This window comes from Aegilops tauschii, chromosome 1 (genome assembly GCF_002575655.3).
Source record: "Aegilops tauschii subsp. strangulata cultivar AL8/78 chromosome 1, Aet v6.0, whole genome shotgun sequence".
NCBI classification, from domain to species: domain Eukaryota; kingdom Viridiplantae; phylum Streptophyta; class Magnoliopsida; order Poales; family Poaceae; genus Aegilops; species Aegilops tauschii.
In genome coordinates this window covers 265848368-265864583 of record NC_053035.3, presented here as the reverse complement: position 1 = coordinate 265864583, position 16216 = coordinate 265848368, and the positions used below count along the sequence as shown (strand labels likewise).

At 42.6% G+C, this 16216-nt stretch overlaps 3 protein-coding genes across 3 annotated transcripts; 1 reads left to right on the top strand and 2 right to left on the bottom strand.

The window, feature by feature from the left end:
• Positions 1 to 1788: 1788 nt before the first annotated feature.
• Positions 1789 to 9364, bottom strand: LOC109778028 (protein HLB1). The gene is made up of 14 exons (XM_020336593.4): positions 8854 to 9364; positions 7247 to 7369; positions 7086 to 7155; positions 6755 to 6865; positions 6421 to 6504; positions 4894 to 4944; positions 3915 to 3944; positions 3573 to 3635; positions 3399 to 3464; positions 3118 to 3234; positions 2994 to 3029; positions 2495 to 2614; positions 2214 to 2375; positions 1789 to 2119 (listed from the first exon to the last, which is right to left on the bottom strand). Exons 1-14 carry the CDS (start codon positions 9147 to 9149, stop codon positions 2009 to 2011), a joined length of 1440 nt encoding a protein of 479 aa, XP_020192182.1. The 5' UTR covers positions 9150 to 9364; the 3' UTR covers positions 1789 to 2008.
• Positions 9365 to 9447: 83 nt separating this feature from the next.
• Positions 9448 to 11625, top strand: LOC109778029 (cytochrome b5). Its single transcript, XM_020336594.4, has 4 exons — positions 9448 to 9653; positions 9795 to 9909; positions 10852 to 10918; positions 11029 to 11625. The coding sequence occupies exons 2-4, from the start codon at positions 9823 to 9825 to the stop codon at positions 11277 to 11279; spliced, it is 405 nt and encodes a 134-aa protein (XP_020192183.1). The 5' UTR covers positions 9448 to 9653; positions 9795 to 9822; the 3' UTR covers positions 11280 to 11625.
• A 117-nt stretch (positions 11626 to 11742) lies between these two features.
• On the bottom strand, positions 11743 to 14967 carry LOC109778027 (rab GTPase-activating protein 22). The gene is made up of 5 exons (XM_020336592.4): positions 14528 to 14967; positions 14300 to 14432; positions 14140 to 14189; positions 13495 to 13548; positions 11743 to 13309 (listed from the first exon to the last, which is right to left on the bottom strand). The coding sequence occupies exons 1-5, from the start codon at positions 14674 to 14676 to the stop codon at positions 12130 to 12132; spliced, it is 1566 nt and encodes a 521-aa protein (XP_020192181.1). The 5' UTR covers positions 14677 to 14967; the 3' UTR covers positions 11743 to 12129.
• Positions 14968 to 16216: the final 1249 nt, after the last annotated feature.

Sequence of the window (16216 nt, the reverse complement as noted above, 5' to 3'; positions counted from 1 at the left end):
CACCTTTTCTTTTTTGAGTAAAAACTTGGTAGCACCTTTAGCCACTGAGCCAACATAAAGTTTGTGTTAAATAAGCAGGGCGCGACCTACTAGAAGGAAAGAGTCAGTTTTCTTTATTTTTTCTTCATTTTATTCAGTTGTCTCCGTTTTTTCTTTTCTTTTGTATTTGTTTGCTTTCCTTATTTATTTTCCATTTTTATTGTTTTCCTTTCATTTTCTTTTGATTTTTCATTGTTTTTATCGGTTTTTCTTTTCTTACTCATTTTCCTTCTTTTTTTTCTTTGTTGGTTTTCAACGTTTTTTGTTTCTCTTTGTTTCTTTATCAATTTTCACTTTTTTCATTCCTTTTGCATTTGTTTCTTCGGTTTTATTTTCATTTTATATTTATTCTTTTGTTTATTTTGTTTCTTTTTCGATTTTCTTTGTTTCTCTTGGTTTTCATTCTACTTTTTCATATGTCAAGAACATTTCTCTAATACACGTTTAACATTTCTTCAATACAAATTTAACATTTTTTAATACACAGTCAATTTTTTTCTGTACACATTTTAACCTTTTTCAAATGCTTGATTAACATTTTTTACATACAAGATTAACATTTATTGAATACATGGTCAACATTTTTCCTATACGCACTTTTTAACTTTGAAAAATGCTTGATACAAGATTAACATTTTTTTATACATGGTCAACTTTTTTCTATACATACTTAACATTTTTTTAAAACTTCGTCAACATATTTTCAAATGTTTAAATAACATATTTATATACATGATCAAATTTTTCTAGGATTTTGTTAATATGTGGTCAACATTTTTTTCTATACACATGTAACATTTTTCAAATGCTTGGTTAACATTTTTCATATACTTGTTTAACATTTTTTTCAAATGCTTGATTAACATTTTTATATACATGATATTCCATCATTTTTTAATACATGGTCTTTTTTTGCGGGTGAATACATGGTCAACACTTTTTCTATATACATTTAAAATTTTCCAAATGCTTGATTAACATTTTTCAAATACTTGTACAACATTTTTTCAAATGCTTGCTTAACATTTTTTAAATACATGATCAAATTGTTTCATAGACATTGTATTTTTTTGTATACGTAATAAACATTCTCTATACACTTCAAATGTTTTATGTAGAGTGATTTTTGTAATATACTTATTTAGAATATTTGGAAATATAAACAAAAGTAAAAAAAAGAAAGCAAAAAACGAAAGCAATATACGTCAAAAAACAAAAAAAATTGAGGCTGTGGCTCCCGAGCGCCTGGGCCGGCCCAACTCATGCCACCCTTCAGCGGCGGTTCCCTCTGTCTCACGTGAAACAACATAGGAGCGCTCTAGCTATTGACCACATACCCCTAAAAAAAGCTATTGACCACATGTATTTTCTTCCCTTCCCAACAATATGCCGAGGGCCGAGGCATAATAAGGCGACAAAGCCACGGTGTGTTCAGTGATATTCTCGGCTATTAGGGTGAGGGGCTCATGCAGCTGTGCATATCCTTTGAGATTAGTCCAACTTACGGAGATTTAGTTTTTCGCAAATTTGTTTCTCTACTAGTCATGGTGGCACATCAGGATACAAAATGTGAAGCTTGGAAACATGGGTGTCAATTTATGCCCATGGATATTGAAGTGAGTCGGAATAGAAGGTTTCTGTGAGTATGGGTTTGGGCAACAGGGGTTGAACCCACCCATACCTTACACATTGTCATCCCTACTTGGAAAGACAGTTTTTGACGATTAAGTGTAGACTTTACTATCTTCCTTCGCAAAAAGAAGACAACTTTACTTTTATCTTAATGCATCTGTTATAATGGCACAACATGTTTTACCAGGAGGAAGAAATGAGTTACTGATCAGCATCTCTATTTCACATAAGCCATGAGATAATCAACACAGGTAAATCCGCAAGAGAGAATGAATTGACAATGAGCCTACACAATTTCTGAGCCTCTATTCATTGTGCAGTTTTTCTGTATGATATATTAGCCAGTAATAATACCAGCAAGAACGTCACTTTTCCCTCTTGCAAATATAGTGTAGACTAGGCATAAAGCATCTAGCCAACTGTCAAGAGCCTCCCAGCTATCAGCAACCTGTCACAGATTCCATTTGTAAATGTTGTAAGACATATAGTATTATCTGTACTTCAATAGAAAAAATGAATAAAAGCAACTGGCAGATACATACCAAGAACCTAGGTCCATGAACAGTATCTACACAAAGACCAGCACCAGGTGGCAATGTTAGATCAGCGGATGCTGACACAGAAACAATATCCTCAACAGCTATTCGGGTAGGCTTTCTTCCTCTGTCCATTGATTGTGATGGAGGCTGGCCAGAGGCATCGGCCTACAATTTACAAGAAACCCATAAGATTCAGAAAGGCAAGGTCATAAAAAGAGCAGAAACAGAAATCAGTAACTCCAAATTTGCACTGGAATAATTGTCCAAAATAACAAGGGATGAACCTTCTGGAGTCCCTCATGGTTCAGAACAAACTGTGACCTCTCCCAATCAGTGTGTGGTGCAATGGCATTGTTGGCTGGAGGAGCGGTCAAATATCCCACTTTGAGGTATGGCAAAGGCAACTGCATCGTTTAATATGACAACAAGACCAAAGTTATTCTTCCATAATCAATGACAAGATACGATGCCAATGCCATCTAGAGGGCAGAAAAGTGTCAAAATTGACAACCGACAAAGCAATATTCAAGAAACAAATTTAACCAGGTTCAAAGTCCTATCCCTTAGGCACTAGCTTTCTCATGAATAGAGCTTCGCAAAAGCAGTTTAATAAGTAAACTGTAACCAACATAACTTGGAAAGAAAATACACATCGCAGCCACATCAACTTCTTAGCTATTACTCCCTCCGTCCCATAATATAAGAGCATTTTTGACACTAGTGTAGTATTAGGTAACAATATACCAATAAAAAAGAGTGTCAGGAAATACAACTGAATCTTACCATCAAGCGGACTAGTCGCAAAGCACTGCGATAGACCTGCATTAGACAAAATAACACTACATGAATCGTCAAGATATTCACACAAGAAACATGACAGGCAGTTAGCGGAAAAATTAACAAGTACCGAGTAACTTGGTTTCAATGCATGAGCAGCTGCAACATAGATAGCAGACTGACTGTAAAGCTCATTAGGGGATACGTCTGGCCTCCCAGATCTCATGGTATCCTCAGCTAAACCGTACTACAACATTAAGAAGAGCAAGAAAACGGATTATGTTATTACCATTTAACTTATTCAGCTAATGTATTCAAACCGAAGAGCTCATGTCGATACACTAAAAGTATGTCAATATGCACAAGAACCATAGTTATCGAGTGAGTTATTATGGAAGACAGGAAACGTACCAAGACAGTTCCAAGGTTGTATATAGCCCGATGGAAATCAAATTGCAATTGGATAGCAACACGAAACTGATGAGACAGCGGGAGTGGGTGTCAGTAATTTATCACAGATATATCTTTTAGTGAACAAATCATTGTAAATCATTACCAGTCCAAGTAATAACAATATGCATATACCTTACTTATAGCTGTTTTTATGATGGTTTGTTTCTCCCGAGCAGGAACAATGGCGCTCAGTTCCTGCATTGCAAATTCATATATTCTTACAAATGAAAGGATAATGCTGAAAAAGGCTTTCGCCCGCTTTATATATAAAGCCAAAACCGATACAGATGAAGCATAAAAACGCACACCAACCCTGCTAGGGGTACCAATTATACAAGAGAAGTTCAAACAGCCAAATAGGTAGGAACAGCAAAATAGAGAAGCTCAAATGAAAGGATAATGAGCGAATAGGCAGGAACATTCCAGTCCCAAAAGGCAAATATAACAACACGTTACAAGCAAAGATAACAACACCTGTAGTCCAAGACCCCAATTATTTAGAGCCTGCAATTAGAGAGCAAACAAGTTAGGGTAGAAGCAGCACTAATTTGACAAGTGAATACTTAAAAAATCAAAATTAAGAAACTGCAAATCGTAGTGATTTCATAATGTTTCATCTCAGAGCTTTGCTCCAGAATGCATGATGGAGACGAATAAATACAAAATAATAAGATTGACTTAAGGTAACAAAAAAATTCTGAACACTCATCAAAATGTGCCGTTATTATTAATAGAAAATCAAAGCAAAAGTGCAAAACCAAAACAAGACTAGAAGAAGACCCTATTCTAATCTACAAAAAGAGAGACGAGCGTCCCTCATAAGGCTCTAATCGTGGGTCAAGAGGCCTAGCGTGTAAAGGTAGCCCCCAAAGGGCTTTTGGTCCTGCTTCCTTCCACAATCGATCTCGGCCAGAATCCCATTGACCAGCACCAGACAAACTGGCCTACATTGGCGAAAACACAGTCGTTTCCAAAATTCCAGATTTGCCAGTGGCAGGGTAATTCCGTTGGGCTTTGCACCAGTCTTTGTTCCCACCATGGACAACCATGAGTCCAAGAATAAAATAAATGAAGGATGCCAATTGAACAACAATATTTTAAACATTTGTTTTGAATATCTTGGACATCTTGAGGTGAGAGCAGATGTTTGACCACGCCTATATCTTAGATGAACAAATTAGGCCATTTAAAATCAATTGTTTGAAATGGAAATATAGTAGGCCTGCCTCTATAGAAGGTTCCCTGCAACATATGTGAACTCCATATGTGATAGAACTCTTACAGTGATGTTATCATCTCGAACTCTTCTGAACATTTATGGTATTTTTTAATCACATTTACATGTGTATTTTTTTGCTCAATGAATCAAATAGGACCATTTCTACCTTTTTTGTTTCATCTTATATTGTGCCGTTAAGAACTTAAAATGAATTAAAAAGGGTTCAGCGCTGACCTGTGGGCTATTCCAATTTAGCTGGACAGCCTTCTCATAATTCAGTATTGCCTGGGGGGGAAGGGAAATTGTATAAAATTGCATGATATCATACTTCACCTATAAATTTAAAAGTTCTAGACAGTACAACAGTATATTTGGCATAAAAAGGAATAAACTATCAAGCTTCTGATATAGCAATAAAATATTAAAATCTCTGGTATGTACATCAGGAATGTTATGTATCTTGGTCCTTGAGGTGAGTGCTGGCAGAAGTTAAGCTGATGCATGTACCCTTGGAACAGAGAAATTACAGTTTCCATCTAAGAAGTCACTTAGACTAGCAATAAGTGCTTCAGAAAAAGAATTCTCGCTAGAACAAGTAATTCCATGACTCTTTCGAGAAGGTGAATTTAACCCAAACACCATGGAAGTAAAACATACGAACCAGAATCTAAAATCCACCCAATAGCCTGGTTTTGTAGAATGTGCATGAAACCAAAGGACACTGAGAAGAAAAAATAGACACGGGAAGATTACTTATGTAGCCTCTAGGACTTCTTTTTTCATCCTACCACTCCATTACAGAATTTATCTCTTTTTGAATCTGTTTTTTTCATAGATTATGACTTCAAAATTTCTAACAAATCTAACGTAAATATGAGGAATCTATAAGAAACTAAGCCTCAAGTACCGTTATATCACTGTATAAGTATAGTTTACCATGTGTTCCTCAGAACATTAAGTTCATCATCTATCAGGGATGAGGTTCCATGCTGCTTACTATTCAATTGGCCAAAGTGCAACATTTTTCAATCAAGTATGGAGGAGTATGCAGCCAAGTTGTTCTATATTATTTAGAACAAAAACGCATTTGATCGTCTAAACAACAGAATCAACCAAAAGTGCATCACTCGCCAAGCTTCACAGCCACTGCAGGGGAAAATATCACATGATACCATGCTCCAACTTTTGAAAAGTGACATTTAGGGGCTGTTCGGACTCTCTCCACTCTCCAACTCCACGCCGGAGCGGAGCAGGATCTAATTCTAATTTGAGGAGTGGCTGGAAGGCCGCTCCGTGGCGATTTGCCGAACGGGGCCTTAGATGTTCCAAAAAATTCTGAAAAAATTTGTGGATGTTCATAAGACATATGTCTATAACCCCTAAAAAATTCAGATCAAAATTCGAAATGAACATTGAGAAACAAAAAAGACAAATCTAGAATGAATAGTGTCAAAAGAAGACAAAAAATGATTAGTGTCTGAAATGACACTATTCACATATGGATTTGTCTTTTTTGTTTCTCAATGTACATTTTGAATTTTGATCTGAATTTTTTAGGGGTTACAAACCTATGTCTTGTGAACATCCATAAAAAATTTCAGAATTTTTTGAAACATCTAAATATGAATTTTAAAAATTTGTATCATGGGAGCCACTGCAGACCAAGTAAAGTAATAGCAGACAGACATACTATCTGGACACAGTAACATGAGAAAACTTCAGCGCTTAAAACAAACAAAGCCTATACATATGTGAACCAACCAGTCTCCAGAGATCTTCGGCTTCTTTGGTACGACCTCGTATTTTAGCTCGATCAGCAATAGCAATGGCCCAGTTATAGTATGCCTAAAAGGGAAAATAAATGTGTCAAAAAGAGAATCAATAGTCAAAATGTGGATATGTCCGTCAAGATATGAAGTGATCAACAGTTAGCATTTATCCACTAGAACCATGAGACCACATTCTGTACAATGAGCCAAGAGCTTAACACAGACTAAATAACGACCGTGCCACAGTATTTTGCACAATATAAACCCAGAGAACTAATAAACTATCGATTCAAATACCAAACCAATGTAACAAATAAGAAACTTACATCATAAAGAGTCGGGCAAAGTCGGGTAGCTTCAGCATACTTTTTGCAGGCCTCCTCAAGTAACGCGTCTTTGGAGGAACCAGAATTGGGGTCCACATTATCTGCACTCTCCTAAAATAATAGTTTGAAAAGGGTGATTACCTAATAACATTGATATGAATCTTGTGATGTCCATTTTGCATGCATGGTTTAAACAACAAAAATCTTTGCTTTATTTATAAAGCAGGGCGAAAGCCTTTTTCGGTAAACGACAAAAATCCAATTCCACATTGGTCACAGTAAGTGTTAAGAAAGTTATTGTGCAAATGTGGTTTAAGGGCTATAGATTTACCTGGAGGACTAGGGCCCAATTATAATATGCATCAGGGTCATCAGGATTTCTTTCAATTGCATTTAGATATCTGCATAACAGATCTTTAAGACTCAATGGCAGTAAACAAATAAATACAGATGAAGTTCGCGCGGGGGTCAGGCTAGGTAACGTAAGCAAACCTTTTTCCAGCAAAAGCAAGAATCCTTTGGCGAGAACGACCTTCCTCGTCCACTCCAGTGACACTATTTATTAATTCCATGGCTACATCATGATGGGATGAAAACTGCCGCATGCTCTCTCCGCTGGAAAGGATTGAAAAAAAAAACAAATTAACAGAACAGTTATCACTAAGAGCATTCTTGCAGAATTATCGTTGGTAAAGAGAAAAAAACAGTAAAACAGTTCATTTGTAACGGTATAATCGATTGACAGAACAGTTGCAATTTGGCCACATGATGCAAAACAGCTTGTTCAGCGTCTGATGAAACACTTCTCTGCCAATACAATTGGAAAATGGAATATACTTGTATCGTTCATATTTTAGACAGGACAACACAATATCAACACCTATGATGTTGCAGAATTGCATGCCAATTGCCGCTACCCTGATACGAAACACGAAATGATACTAGAATAGCTGATCAGTAATATGTAGTGAGATGATGATAAGCTTCCAGTCATCACAGAACACAGGTGAAAATTGACAAACAAGATTTAGTTTGTGGGATCCAAGTCAGACAACATCATCCTGCAGTGTTTTTTCTTCTTCTCATTTCTACTAGAGGAAGACGATGCGAACCCGACAACTCAAAGCAAAGCATAAGAAGGCTACACTGCTGAAACCATAAGGGGAGCAGAGCAAAAAACAAAACTGTATCTTCATCATCATTCCCATCAATCAGCCAAGGAGTATAAACTACGAAGATGCAATAGTGCCATATGTACTAAATAAGAATGGTTACTCAGTACACTAAAAAAAGAATGGTTACTCAGTACAGTGACGTATTAACTCATGTTTGCAAACATGAAAAGCGGTCTACATATACGCACCAACAACTCCATCCAAACAGGACCCTAGGGTTCTGCTAGAATGGCAGCCACTAATTTTCTTTGCTGAAGTAAGACCACTGGGCTCCTTTGATTCAAAGGAATTCCATAGCATTTTTGAAGGATTAGAATCCTTAGGATTTTTTCCTACATTGGTCGTGTGACTCATAGGATTGAATCCTATAGGAATTTTTCCTATGGAATCATGTGTGTACAGGAAATCTAGCGTCCACTCCAACCTCTTTTTTCACTTCCTTTGTTTTTCCTGTGGCATCAAACACTCTGTGCTAATCCTATGGGATTCAAGTGGGCATGCCATTCCAATCCTTTATTTTTCCTATTCCTGCATTTTGAGAATCCTACGAATCAAAGAGGGCCTGATACCTCGATAAACTATTACATCCAAAAGTAAGCAGTGTGGCAACAGGGGGAATAAGCAACTGCATAATCGACCAGCAGTTCAATTCAAGTTGGCAAGATAAAACGTAATATAATGAGGAAAAAATGTCTACTACTTCAGCAGCTAACCACCAAAACAAAGCAACATCTCAAATGCACAATTCACATAGATGGCATGGGCCCCAACCAACGTGAAGTGATGAACCAATACATTATTACGATTTCAATTATCCAAATGGCTTGGTACTAGGACCCAAGGCAAACAGCCTAACCAAGTCACGGCGATATGCAGTACTGAATGGAGTGCCGATCATGCACAAGGACGCGCGTCTGCACGAACCTGGACGAAGAACCCTCAGCATCGGCGGATCCGACCCCGCCCCCCTCCCCAACGCCTCCGCCCCCGTCCGCCTCGCCGTCCTCCTTGATCTCACCGACGAGCTCCCGCGTGGTGAACGGCTGGGACCCCTCGGCGCCCAGCGCTGCCTTGGCCTCCTCCTCCTTGGCCGTCGCCGATCGCGGCGGCTCCTCCTCTTCCTCCCCCGCCTCGTCCTCCACCTCCACCGCCGCCCTGTCGTCCGCGCCGTCGGGGAATTCCCCGCCGTCCGCGGGTACGGGCCGCGTGGGCTTCTCCATGGCACGAGCCGATCGGCGTCGGGTACACGATCTGGGGGCGGAGGGCGCGGCGCGAGCGTCTCACCGGGGCACTCCTCTCGTGTCTCCTCTCGCGCCACTCGGTCGCGTACGACTGGGCAAACGGAAAGGGTAGCGATCGCCGAGGCCGAGGCGGGCGGGCGCGACTCCGCAAGCTGACGTGCCAACGGGCCGAGGGGCCGAGGGTTGAAGTCCCCCAAGGGAGGAAACGGCCCGGCAGGGTCCGGCCCACGACCGCCGCGCGAGGGGCAATTTGGGAAACACGGCCGCGAAGGGATGCGGGAGGGGCCGGACGCGCCGGGCTCAAATACAGCAGACTCCGGCGCCACCGCGCACGCACGCACGCACGCGGAGCGGGGGGCCTGTCCAAAGCGCGTGATCCATTTCCGCCTCCTCGCTTCCTTCTCGGTCTCGGTGCGTGCGCCACTCCGTCGGCCCGTCCCCCTCACCGGCGACTTCTCGCCTCGCGGCCGCTCCCAGCCCCAGGTGAGTGAGAGCGACCCGACGGCCTACCAACAGCGCCCCAACCGCTTTTCTCTCGACGACGTGTCGTGGATCTAGGTGCACAAGGAGGACTGATTTTTTGTTTTTATTTGGTGGTGTGGAATTCTTGGCCTCTCCCCTCAGGGCAGCGTGGGCGCGTGTGTTGCGAGCCATGGCCGGCGAGAAGAAGATGTTCGGCTTCGAGGAGGTCGCCAAGCACAACGTCACCAAGGACTGCTGGCTCGTCATCGCCGGCAAGGTATGCTTCCCTGCTCGCTACCACTCCTTCGTTTTCCTACCCTGGCATCTACTTCTCCTGCGCGTTCTGTGGCTAGTCTTCTTGTTCCGGCACAGGCTTCGCCTGCAAAGCCTGATGAGCTAGATAATACTTCTAGATGCTAGGCCTCTTCACGAGGAAGAATTGAGTCTGCTGGGCTCGTGGAATTGAGTATTCTTGTTGAGCTTGCTCAAGTCAATTCCGCCCAATCAGATCTGTTCAGCTGCTCATACTTCGTCAACAGAGATGTTCTCTGACCAAACACATAGTCCTATGAGGACAAATAGCAAGTGATTTGTTTTAAGCTTGTGTTCCAATTCCACACCAGTTACAGCCTTGTAGCCTTTGGTGCACTCCATGCTGTTACATGCACCTTCTGTAATATTGTAGTACATAGATTGGTCGACTCGTACAAGATCTGTCTTGCGTGTCGCGTATCAGGATTTCATTCTTGACGAGGTGCTGAGGGAAAGGTATTCCAGCAAAATCTTATCAACTGGACAGCTCTTTCATAGGATCAAGTACAAGTATGGGGAGACAGTGAAGAAAAGCTGCTTCCTCTTCTGCAATGTGCATATTAACTAGTCATGGTGGAAGGAAATGGGTCAATTAAGATGTATCAGGGCTGTTAATTCACATGGGCGTGGTTGATGTTGGGTAGCCCCACCAAAATGGTGTCTCTGCACTGCAGTATGTGTGGCCGATATGTTTGTTGGTACCCATTTCAATTGTGTGGCCTTGAATGTTCCAGTGTGGCATGTGTGGCCATACGGTCTAGAGTTTTCTCTGCACCCAGTGGATTAGATTCCGTTGGAGTAAAAGAAAATACCCAGCAGGAATTGAGAAATTTACCTGACGAAATTCCTGTTATGTGTGCTGCAAAATATGCGTGACTATATCAGCTCATGTTGTGTAACATCTCAGGTGTATGATGTCACCCCGTTCATGGATGAGCATCCTGGTGGAGATGAGGTACTGCTGGCAGTAACAGGTGAGTCATTTTCTTTGTCTTTCATAATTGTTGATGAGACTAAGTTCAAAAGTCTTGCGCAACTTCGATCTTAATATTCAAACCTGATCACTACTCTCCAATATAACCAGGGAAAGATGCAACCAGCGATTTCGAAGATATCGGACACAGTGATTCCGCAAGGGAGATGATGGAGAAGTACCACATCGGGGAGATTGATGCTTCAACCATCCCAGCAAAGCGTACATTTGTACCTCCTCAGCAAGGGTCCCATGTCCAGGCCAAGGATAGCGACCTCCTCATCAAGATCCTGCAGTTTCTTGTTCCCATTTTAATCTTGGGGCTTGCATTTGGTATCCGGCACTACAGCAAATCTGAGTAGGCTGTTGTTGGCGAGTTGCTTCAGAGAAATAGCTTTCAAGTAATATGGTTTGAGTTAGAACTACATAATAATGGTGGTTTGAGTTAGAACAACATAATGATGGTATTCGTTGGGTGGCAGTGTGTTGTCTCATTGATCATACAAGGCACTCTCAGTTCCAAACATCCATATATATGCCCAGATTACTTGAATTATGTTTACATTCTCAACATATGGAGTCTCTATGTATTTTTGTACTGATGGAGTGTCTACAATTGAGGATGATGGGAATATTGCTATGCTATTAAACAATCTCAATTTCAGAATAAATATGGGCATCATACGTTGCAGTGATGTTCCCACATAATTTGTCTGTCGGTTTCACTATATATTGAGCATATTCTTGCAGTTATACACGCCTAAAAGAGTTGTGCAGCACTTATAGAGCATGCAGGTGACAGCGTGGGCCAGTTGATCAATTCGATTATCGGAAATTCCAAGTTTATTTTATGAAGGCAGAATCCCTTCCTGAATACACCCTCTGCAGTAATAGCTGAACTAAATGTCTTTCAGGACATTGAGATATATTTCCCTCCACACCACCCTTCAGGCACAAGGCTTTTTCCTAGTTACAAATACACTGCAAGACCAAATTGTATCCAGCATCCACAGTCCAAGAAGTAGCAACAGATGACAAGATCCACAAATCTGCTCTGTGCAACAGTCACATGCAGAGAGAGGGCACACCAGAAAACAAGACCAGAAATGTTTCTGTCCATAACCTCATACAAGATATTGTATATAACAGACATATGATAACGTGATAACTGCCAGGACCAATCATACAAATATAAGCATGGGCAGATCCCGGCTACTCGATCCTGTCTTGTACGGTCACCACTAAATCATGGGCGTCGTCCAGGAGCTTCCAAATGTCCAGCTGCCCGGCCATGCTGTTACAGTCCCTAATGATCTCATCCATGCTGCTATAGCTCTCTATTATCAATTTCCTCTTCTCCAGTACACTGGCTGCAATTGCATACAGCAGCAGGTCATCAGTTGGAGGGGCTCCAAGCTGAAGTTTTCTCCAGGATGATCTTGTGATCCCAGCCCGCCTTGCTGCCTGATCTGCCCACATCGCCTCCCACAGGCTGAGGGTCTGCTCGAAGGTGAGCTCCCTCCGGAACATCACAACCACCATTCTATAGACGAAGAAGCAGTCTGCAGCTTCAAGCATCTCCAAGTGCCTGTAAAGATGGAAGTCCTTGGTTTTTATTATCTTGGAGACCATGTTGAGTTGCCTGCGAATACCCACTTCGTCGAGTCTGAAGTTGTGGCGGGCTTTCCTCATGAAACCGGCAAAGCACCAGAAGGCTTCATCGTCTTCCTCCAGCACAGCAAGGAGAGGTGCAAGGAGGTCACTCATGCCCTGGCAATAACCGATTTCTGGGTCATAGGTTGCGTACGCCTCAAGTATTGCAACAAGACGTGACGCATGATGGATCCTGTGTGCTTCCAAGTGCTCATAGTCTTTGAGACAAACAGCTGAAGCAGATTCAATTGCCTTCTCCCTGGTAACCGCAGCTTGCGATGGAGAGTAGGAAACCCATTCATTATTAGCACGAACTGCATCCAAACGAATTATCCGCTGCCATGTCTCAAAATCCTCAACTGTCCGTGCAGACTTCACAGGACGGGCATCCTTAGATAGCTTAGTTTCAGTTTCTATATTTCCTCCTGTGTTTGAATATTTGGGCAGGGGCATACTTTCTTCTTCATCCTCAACTGAAGACTGGTCCACAGAGGCGACATCATCACGGGATGCTTCCACATCAGTCACATCACTTTTCTCACTCTCATCTTCATCACGTGAACTAGATGAACAGAGGCTTTCATCCGCCTGATTCTCTGGAATTGCTTTACCTGTCTTATCCTGCATTTCTTGCTCTGAAATGACACAAGGATTTTCTTCCTCACTCGTGATATGATCATCCACGCTTTCTTTATTGTTTTTTCGCAGGCAATGTTTCCTCAAGAGCAGATATCCCTTCCTACATAAATCATCCAACATTGTCATGTTTTACACTAGACCCCATGAAAATAACATTTGCAAACACTTAAGTGTTCCTTAATTAAGGAGCAATGTATTTCTGTAGTGGTAACGAAAACTATAGTGAGACTGTGGACAACCATGGACTGGAGTCATGAAACATAGATGGTTGAAAAAATGGTGTACCTGTTATGGGCCTTAATTGCTTCCCTTTCAGCTTCTGAACTATTCAGGCTATAACTGCACGAGAGTCAAAAATTCCAATTACTCGAGGTAAACACTCTGACTACCAAAAAAACGCACATGTGACTAAGTACATAAAATTTCCACGATGTATCTCTTACTGTGATAAGATATCGAGTCATGCTGTGCCTACCAGACAAGGCTGAACTATGTGCAAAATTGGTGTATTGGTAAGATTTCCTTCATCTACTTAGTTTAGAATCAATCTAAAACTGCACGCAATAGTTTTGATACTACAAATGGACAGGAGCGGGGGGCAGGTAGCCTGGGAAAATCCTGTGGAAAACACTAATTTCCACATTTACATACTAACAAAAGTACAAAAGTGAGTATGCCTCTCTTAAGTTGGCCCTATCTATGGTTCTGTTCAAGTCCCAAAACTGAAACAATTAATTATAAAGTATAAAGCCTCACTCAAATGCAGAAAAAATGAATCACGTCAAAAAAGGAACATCAACTGAATCCGTTGCTAAAAATACAAAACGATGTTAGCATGAGTTCCTGGTGTGCAAGTATCTCGTGGATCTAACTATACATCTGCAAGCATAGCTACATCTGTCCTCGGATCACAATGTCTAGAGTACTTACACTCCCAGAAGGAACGGCCAGACCTCTGCTCTGATGCTCGGTTCAACCCCCTGTCAGGAAAGCAGACAGCTCAATATAATGACTTCATAAGCTACATCAGGAACTCACAAGATAGCAAGCAAATACTGTAACAAACAAACTAAGCTTCACTATATCTTACTCCGTTCCGAACTCTCTTCAGTAGCTTCACGCCCCCATCGTAAAACTTCCCCTCCGGCGTGAACAAGCTGCGCCATTCCTTGGGCCCAAGCGCGGGCTTCCTCCGCCGCCGCCACGGCGATTTGATCCCGCCCCTGCATCCAGAGCGCGCGTATATGCAGCTAAGGGGACGAAGCACAGGAGCACCTTCGCAGCAGGGGAGGAGGGTTTGGGTCTGGTGGTGGCGAACCTGCGGGAGGAGATGACGATGGCGACTAGCGCGATGCCGGCCGCGGCCGTGACCCCGACGGCGACGGCGGTGTTCCAGCGACCGCCATTCGCGCCGGCGGGGCCGAGGAGACCGGCGACGGCGCGCTCGGCGAGGCCCCACGCCCACATCGGGCGCAGATGCCCCCCTGATCGCTCCACGGCTCCGCTCCGGTTCTCCCCCCGCCGGCCGCCGCCGCCGCCGCGATCCCCCAGCTCTGCTTCCTTCGATCGATTGGGATTCCGGCCTCCGGGTTTCTCCTTTTTCCTCTTCCTTTTTTTTCCCTCTCTCTCTCTCTCTCTCTGCAATTCTCGCTGTCCCGTCTCACAATTTCGAGGAAAGTGGTGCGTGCGTGCGTCACCGACCGATCGGTCCGTGTTCGTGGGCCTCACGAGGCGGGTTCGGGTCGGTGTATACGTCGTTTGGACGTTTGGTGCCTACCGATCGAATGAAGCAACTTTGTAAAAGAAATCTAAAAAATGGTTTTCCTAGTTCTTTCTTTAGGGTATGAGAAATTTCCTAGCACCAAGATGTTGGGTGTTAGGCTCTCGATCTAGTTTAACTCACAGCACAATACACCCTTACGGGTTACAGCAAAGGCACACTGTCTTGAAAAAAAAGTGAAATCGAAAAATAAGCTCATGCCGTGCTTTTTTTATCCACTGGATGCCTTTTTCTCTTGTGTGATCCTTCTCTTAAGTAGTCTATGGCCCACATACTTACGGTTGGGCTATGCGATGTGAGATGAATGAGAAATGACACGTCATTCGTCCTGGTTTGCCCCAGTGGCAGGATGGCAACGTTTTTTATATACACGTTGTGCCTCCTAGTGTCATCGCCTGTTTCGCAGCACTTTTGTTGAAAGTCTTGGTGGGTGGCATTAGGGCGCTGACATCCCCTTCTTGAGACACGGCTTGATCCCAAGCCAATAGAGCAGGGGCGCGCTCCTTCAAGTGATGTGTCTTCCTAGGTAGCGTCGAAGACGGTGGGATCAGACCAACGGACGAGGAATTGTTCCCTCCGTTCAGTTGGAGTCATTCTCCAGCGCTGACGATGACTTCCACGGAAGAGAGTATGGCTACTTATGGTTTTGGCAACTCCGTCGTTGCAATGGTACTTGGGGTAAGAGCCTGTGGGAGTTGTGGGACATGGAAGATAGGTGTACTTCGGAGTCCTCAAGCATCTCTAGCTTGTATGACACTGTGTTGGTAGCTTGTAGAATCTTAACGGACCGAAGTATTTGAAGGAGAGCTTGTGATTAGCTCGTCGCTTCACGGAAGTTTAAACATACAGTTGCAGTTTGAAGAAGATAAAATCCCTTGGTTTGAAGGTTTTGTTTGTTCGGAGCTTGTCTGCCTATACCTTCATGATGTGCCGAGCTCGATGGAGGAGTTGCTTCAAAACTTGTTACATGAATTTGCGCTCTTCGGGCCATTATTTCAAAGCAGGAATCTTGCAAGTTGACGTTGCCTCAGTAACCCAGTGTCGCAGTTAATGCCCATTGAGTGCCATGAAAGGCGAGGTTTTTGAAGATGAGTTGTAGCTGGGATTGTGAAAGAATTCCACCAAAGAAAGGTAACGCGTGAATGAACCAGTACAAGTAAATTTCCAAGCACTAATTCACGCATTATGTCTGGTCGTCCGTGTGTGGATGACATGGTGTGCTCATCT

Coding starts and splice junctions, on each gene's coding strand:
- LOC109778028 (XM_020336593.4), bottom strand. CDS start 9,149: ATGGAGAAGCCCACGCGGCCCGTACCCGCGGACGGCGGGGAATTCCCC. Junction 3,465..3,572: donor TAAAAACAGCTATAAGTAAG/GTATATGCATAT, acceptor CTGTCTCATCAG/TTTCGTGTTGCTATCCAATT. Junction 2,376..2,494: donor ACCATGAGGGACTCCAGAAG/GTTCATCCCTTG, acceptor TGTAAATTGTAG/GCCGATGCCTCTGGCCAGCC.
- LOC109778029 (XM_020336594.4), top strand. CDS start 9,823: ATGGCCGGCGAGAAGAAGATGTTCGGCTTCGAGGAGGTCGCCAAGCAC. Junction 9,910..10,851: donor GGCTCGTCATCGCCGGCAAG/GTATGCTTCCCT, acceptor GTAACATCTCAG/GTGTATGATGTCACCCCGTT. Junction 10,919..11,028: donor GGTACTGCTGGCAGTAACAG/GTGAGTCATTTT, acceptor CAATATAACCAG/GGAAAGATGCAACCAGCGAT.
- LOC109778027 (XM_020336592.4), bottom strand. CDS start 14,676: ATGTGGGCGTGGGGCCTCGCCGAGCGCGCCGTCGCCGGTCTCCTCGGC. Junction 14,433..14,527: donor ATCGTCATCTCCTCCCGCAG/GTTCGCCACCAC, acceptor CTCTGGATGCAG/GGGCGGGATCAAATCGCCGT. Junction 13,549..14,139: donor TGGCCGTTCCTTCTGGGAGT/GTAAGTACTCTA, acceptor ACTCTCGTGCAG/TTATAGCCTGAATAGTTCAG.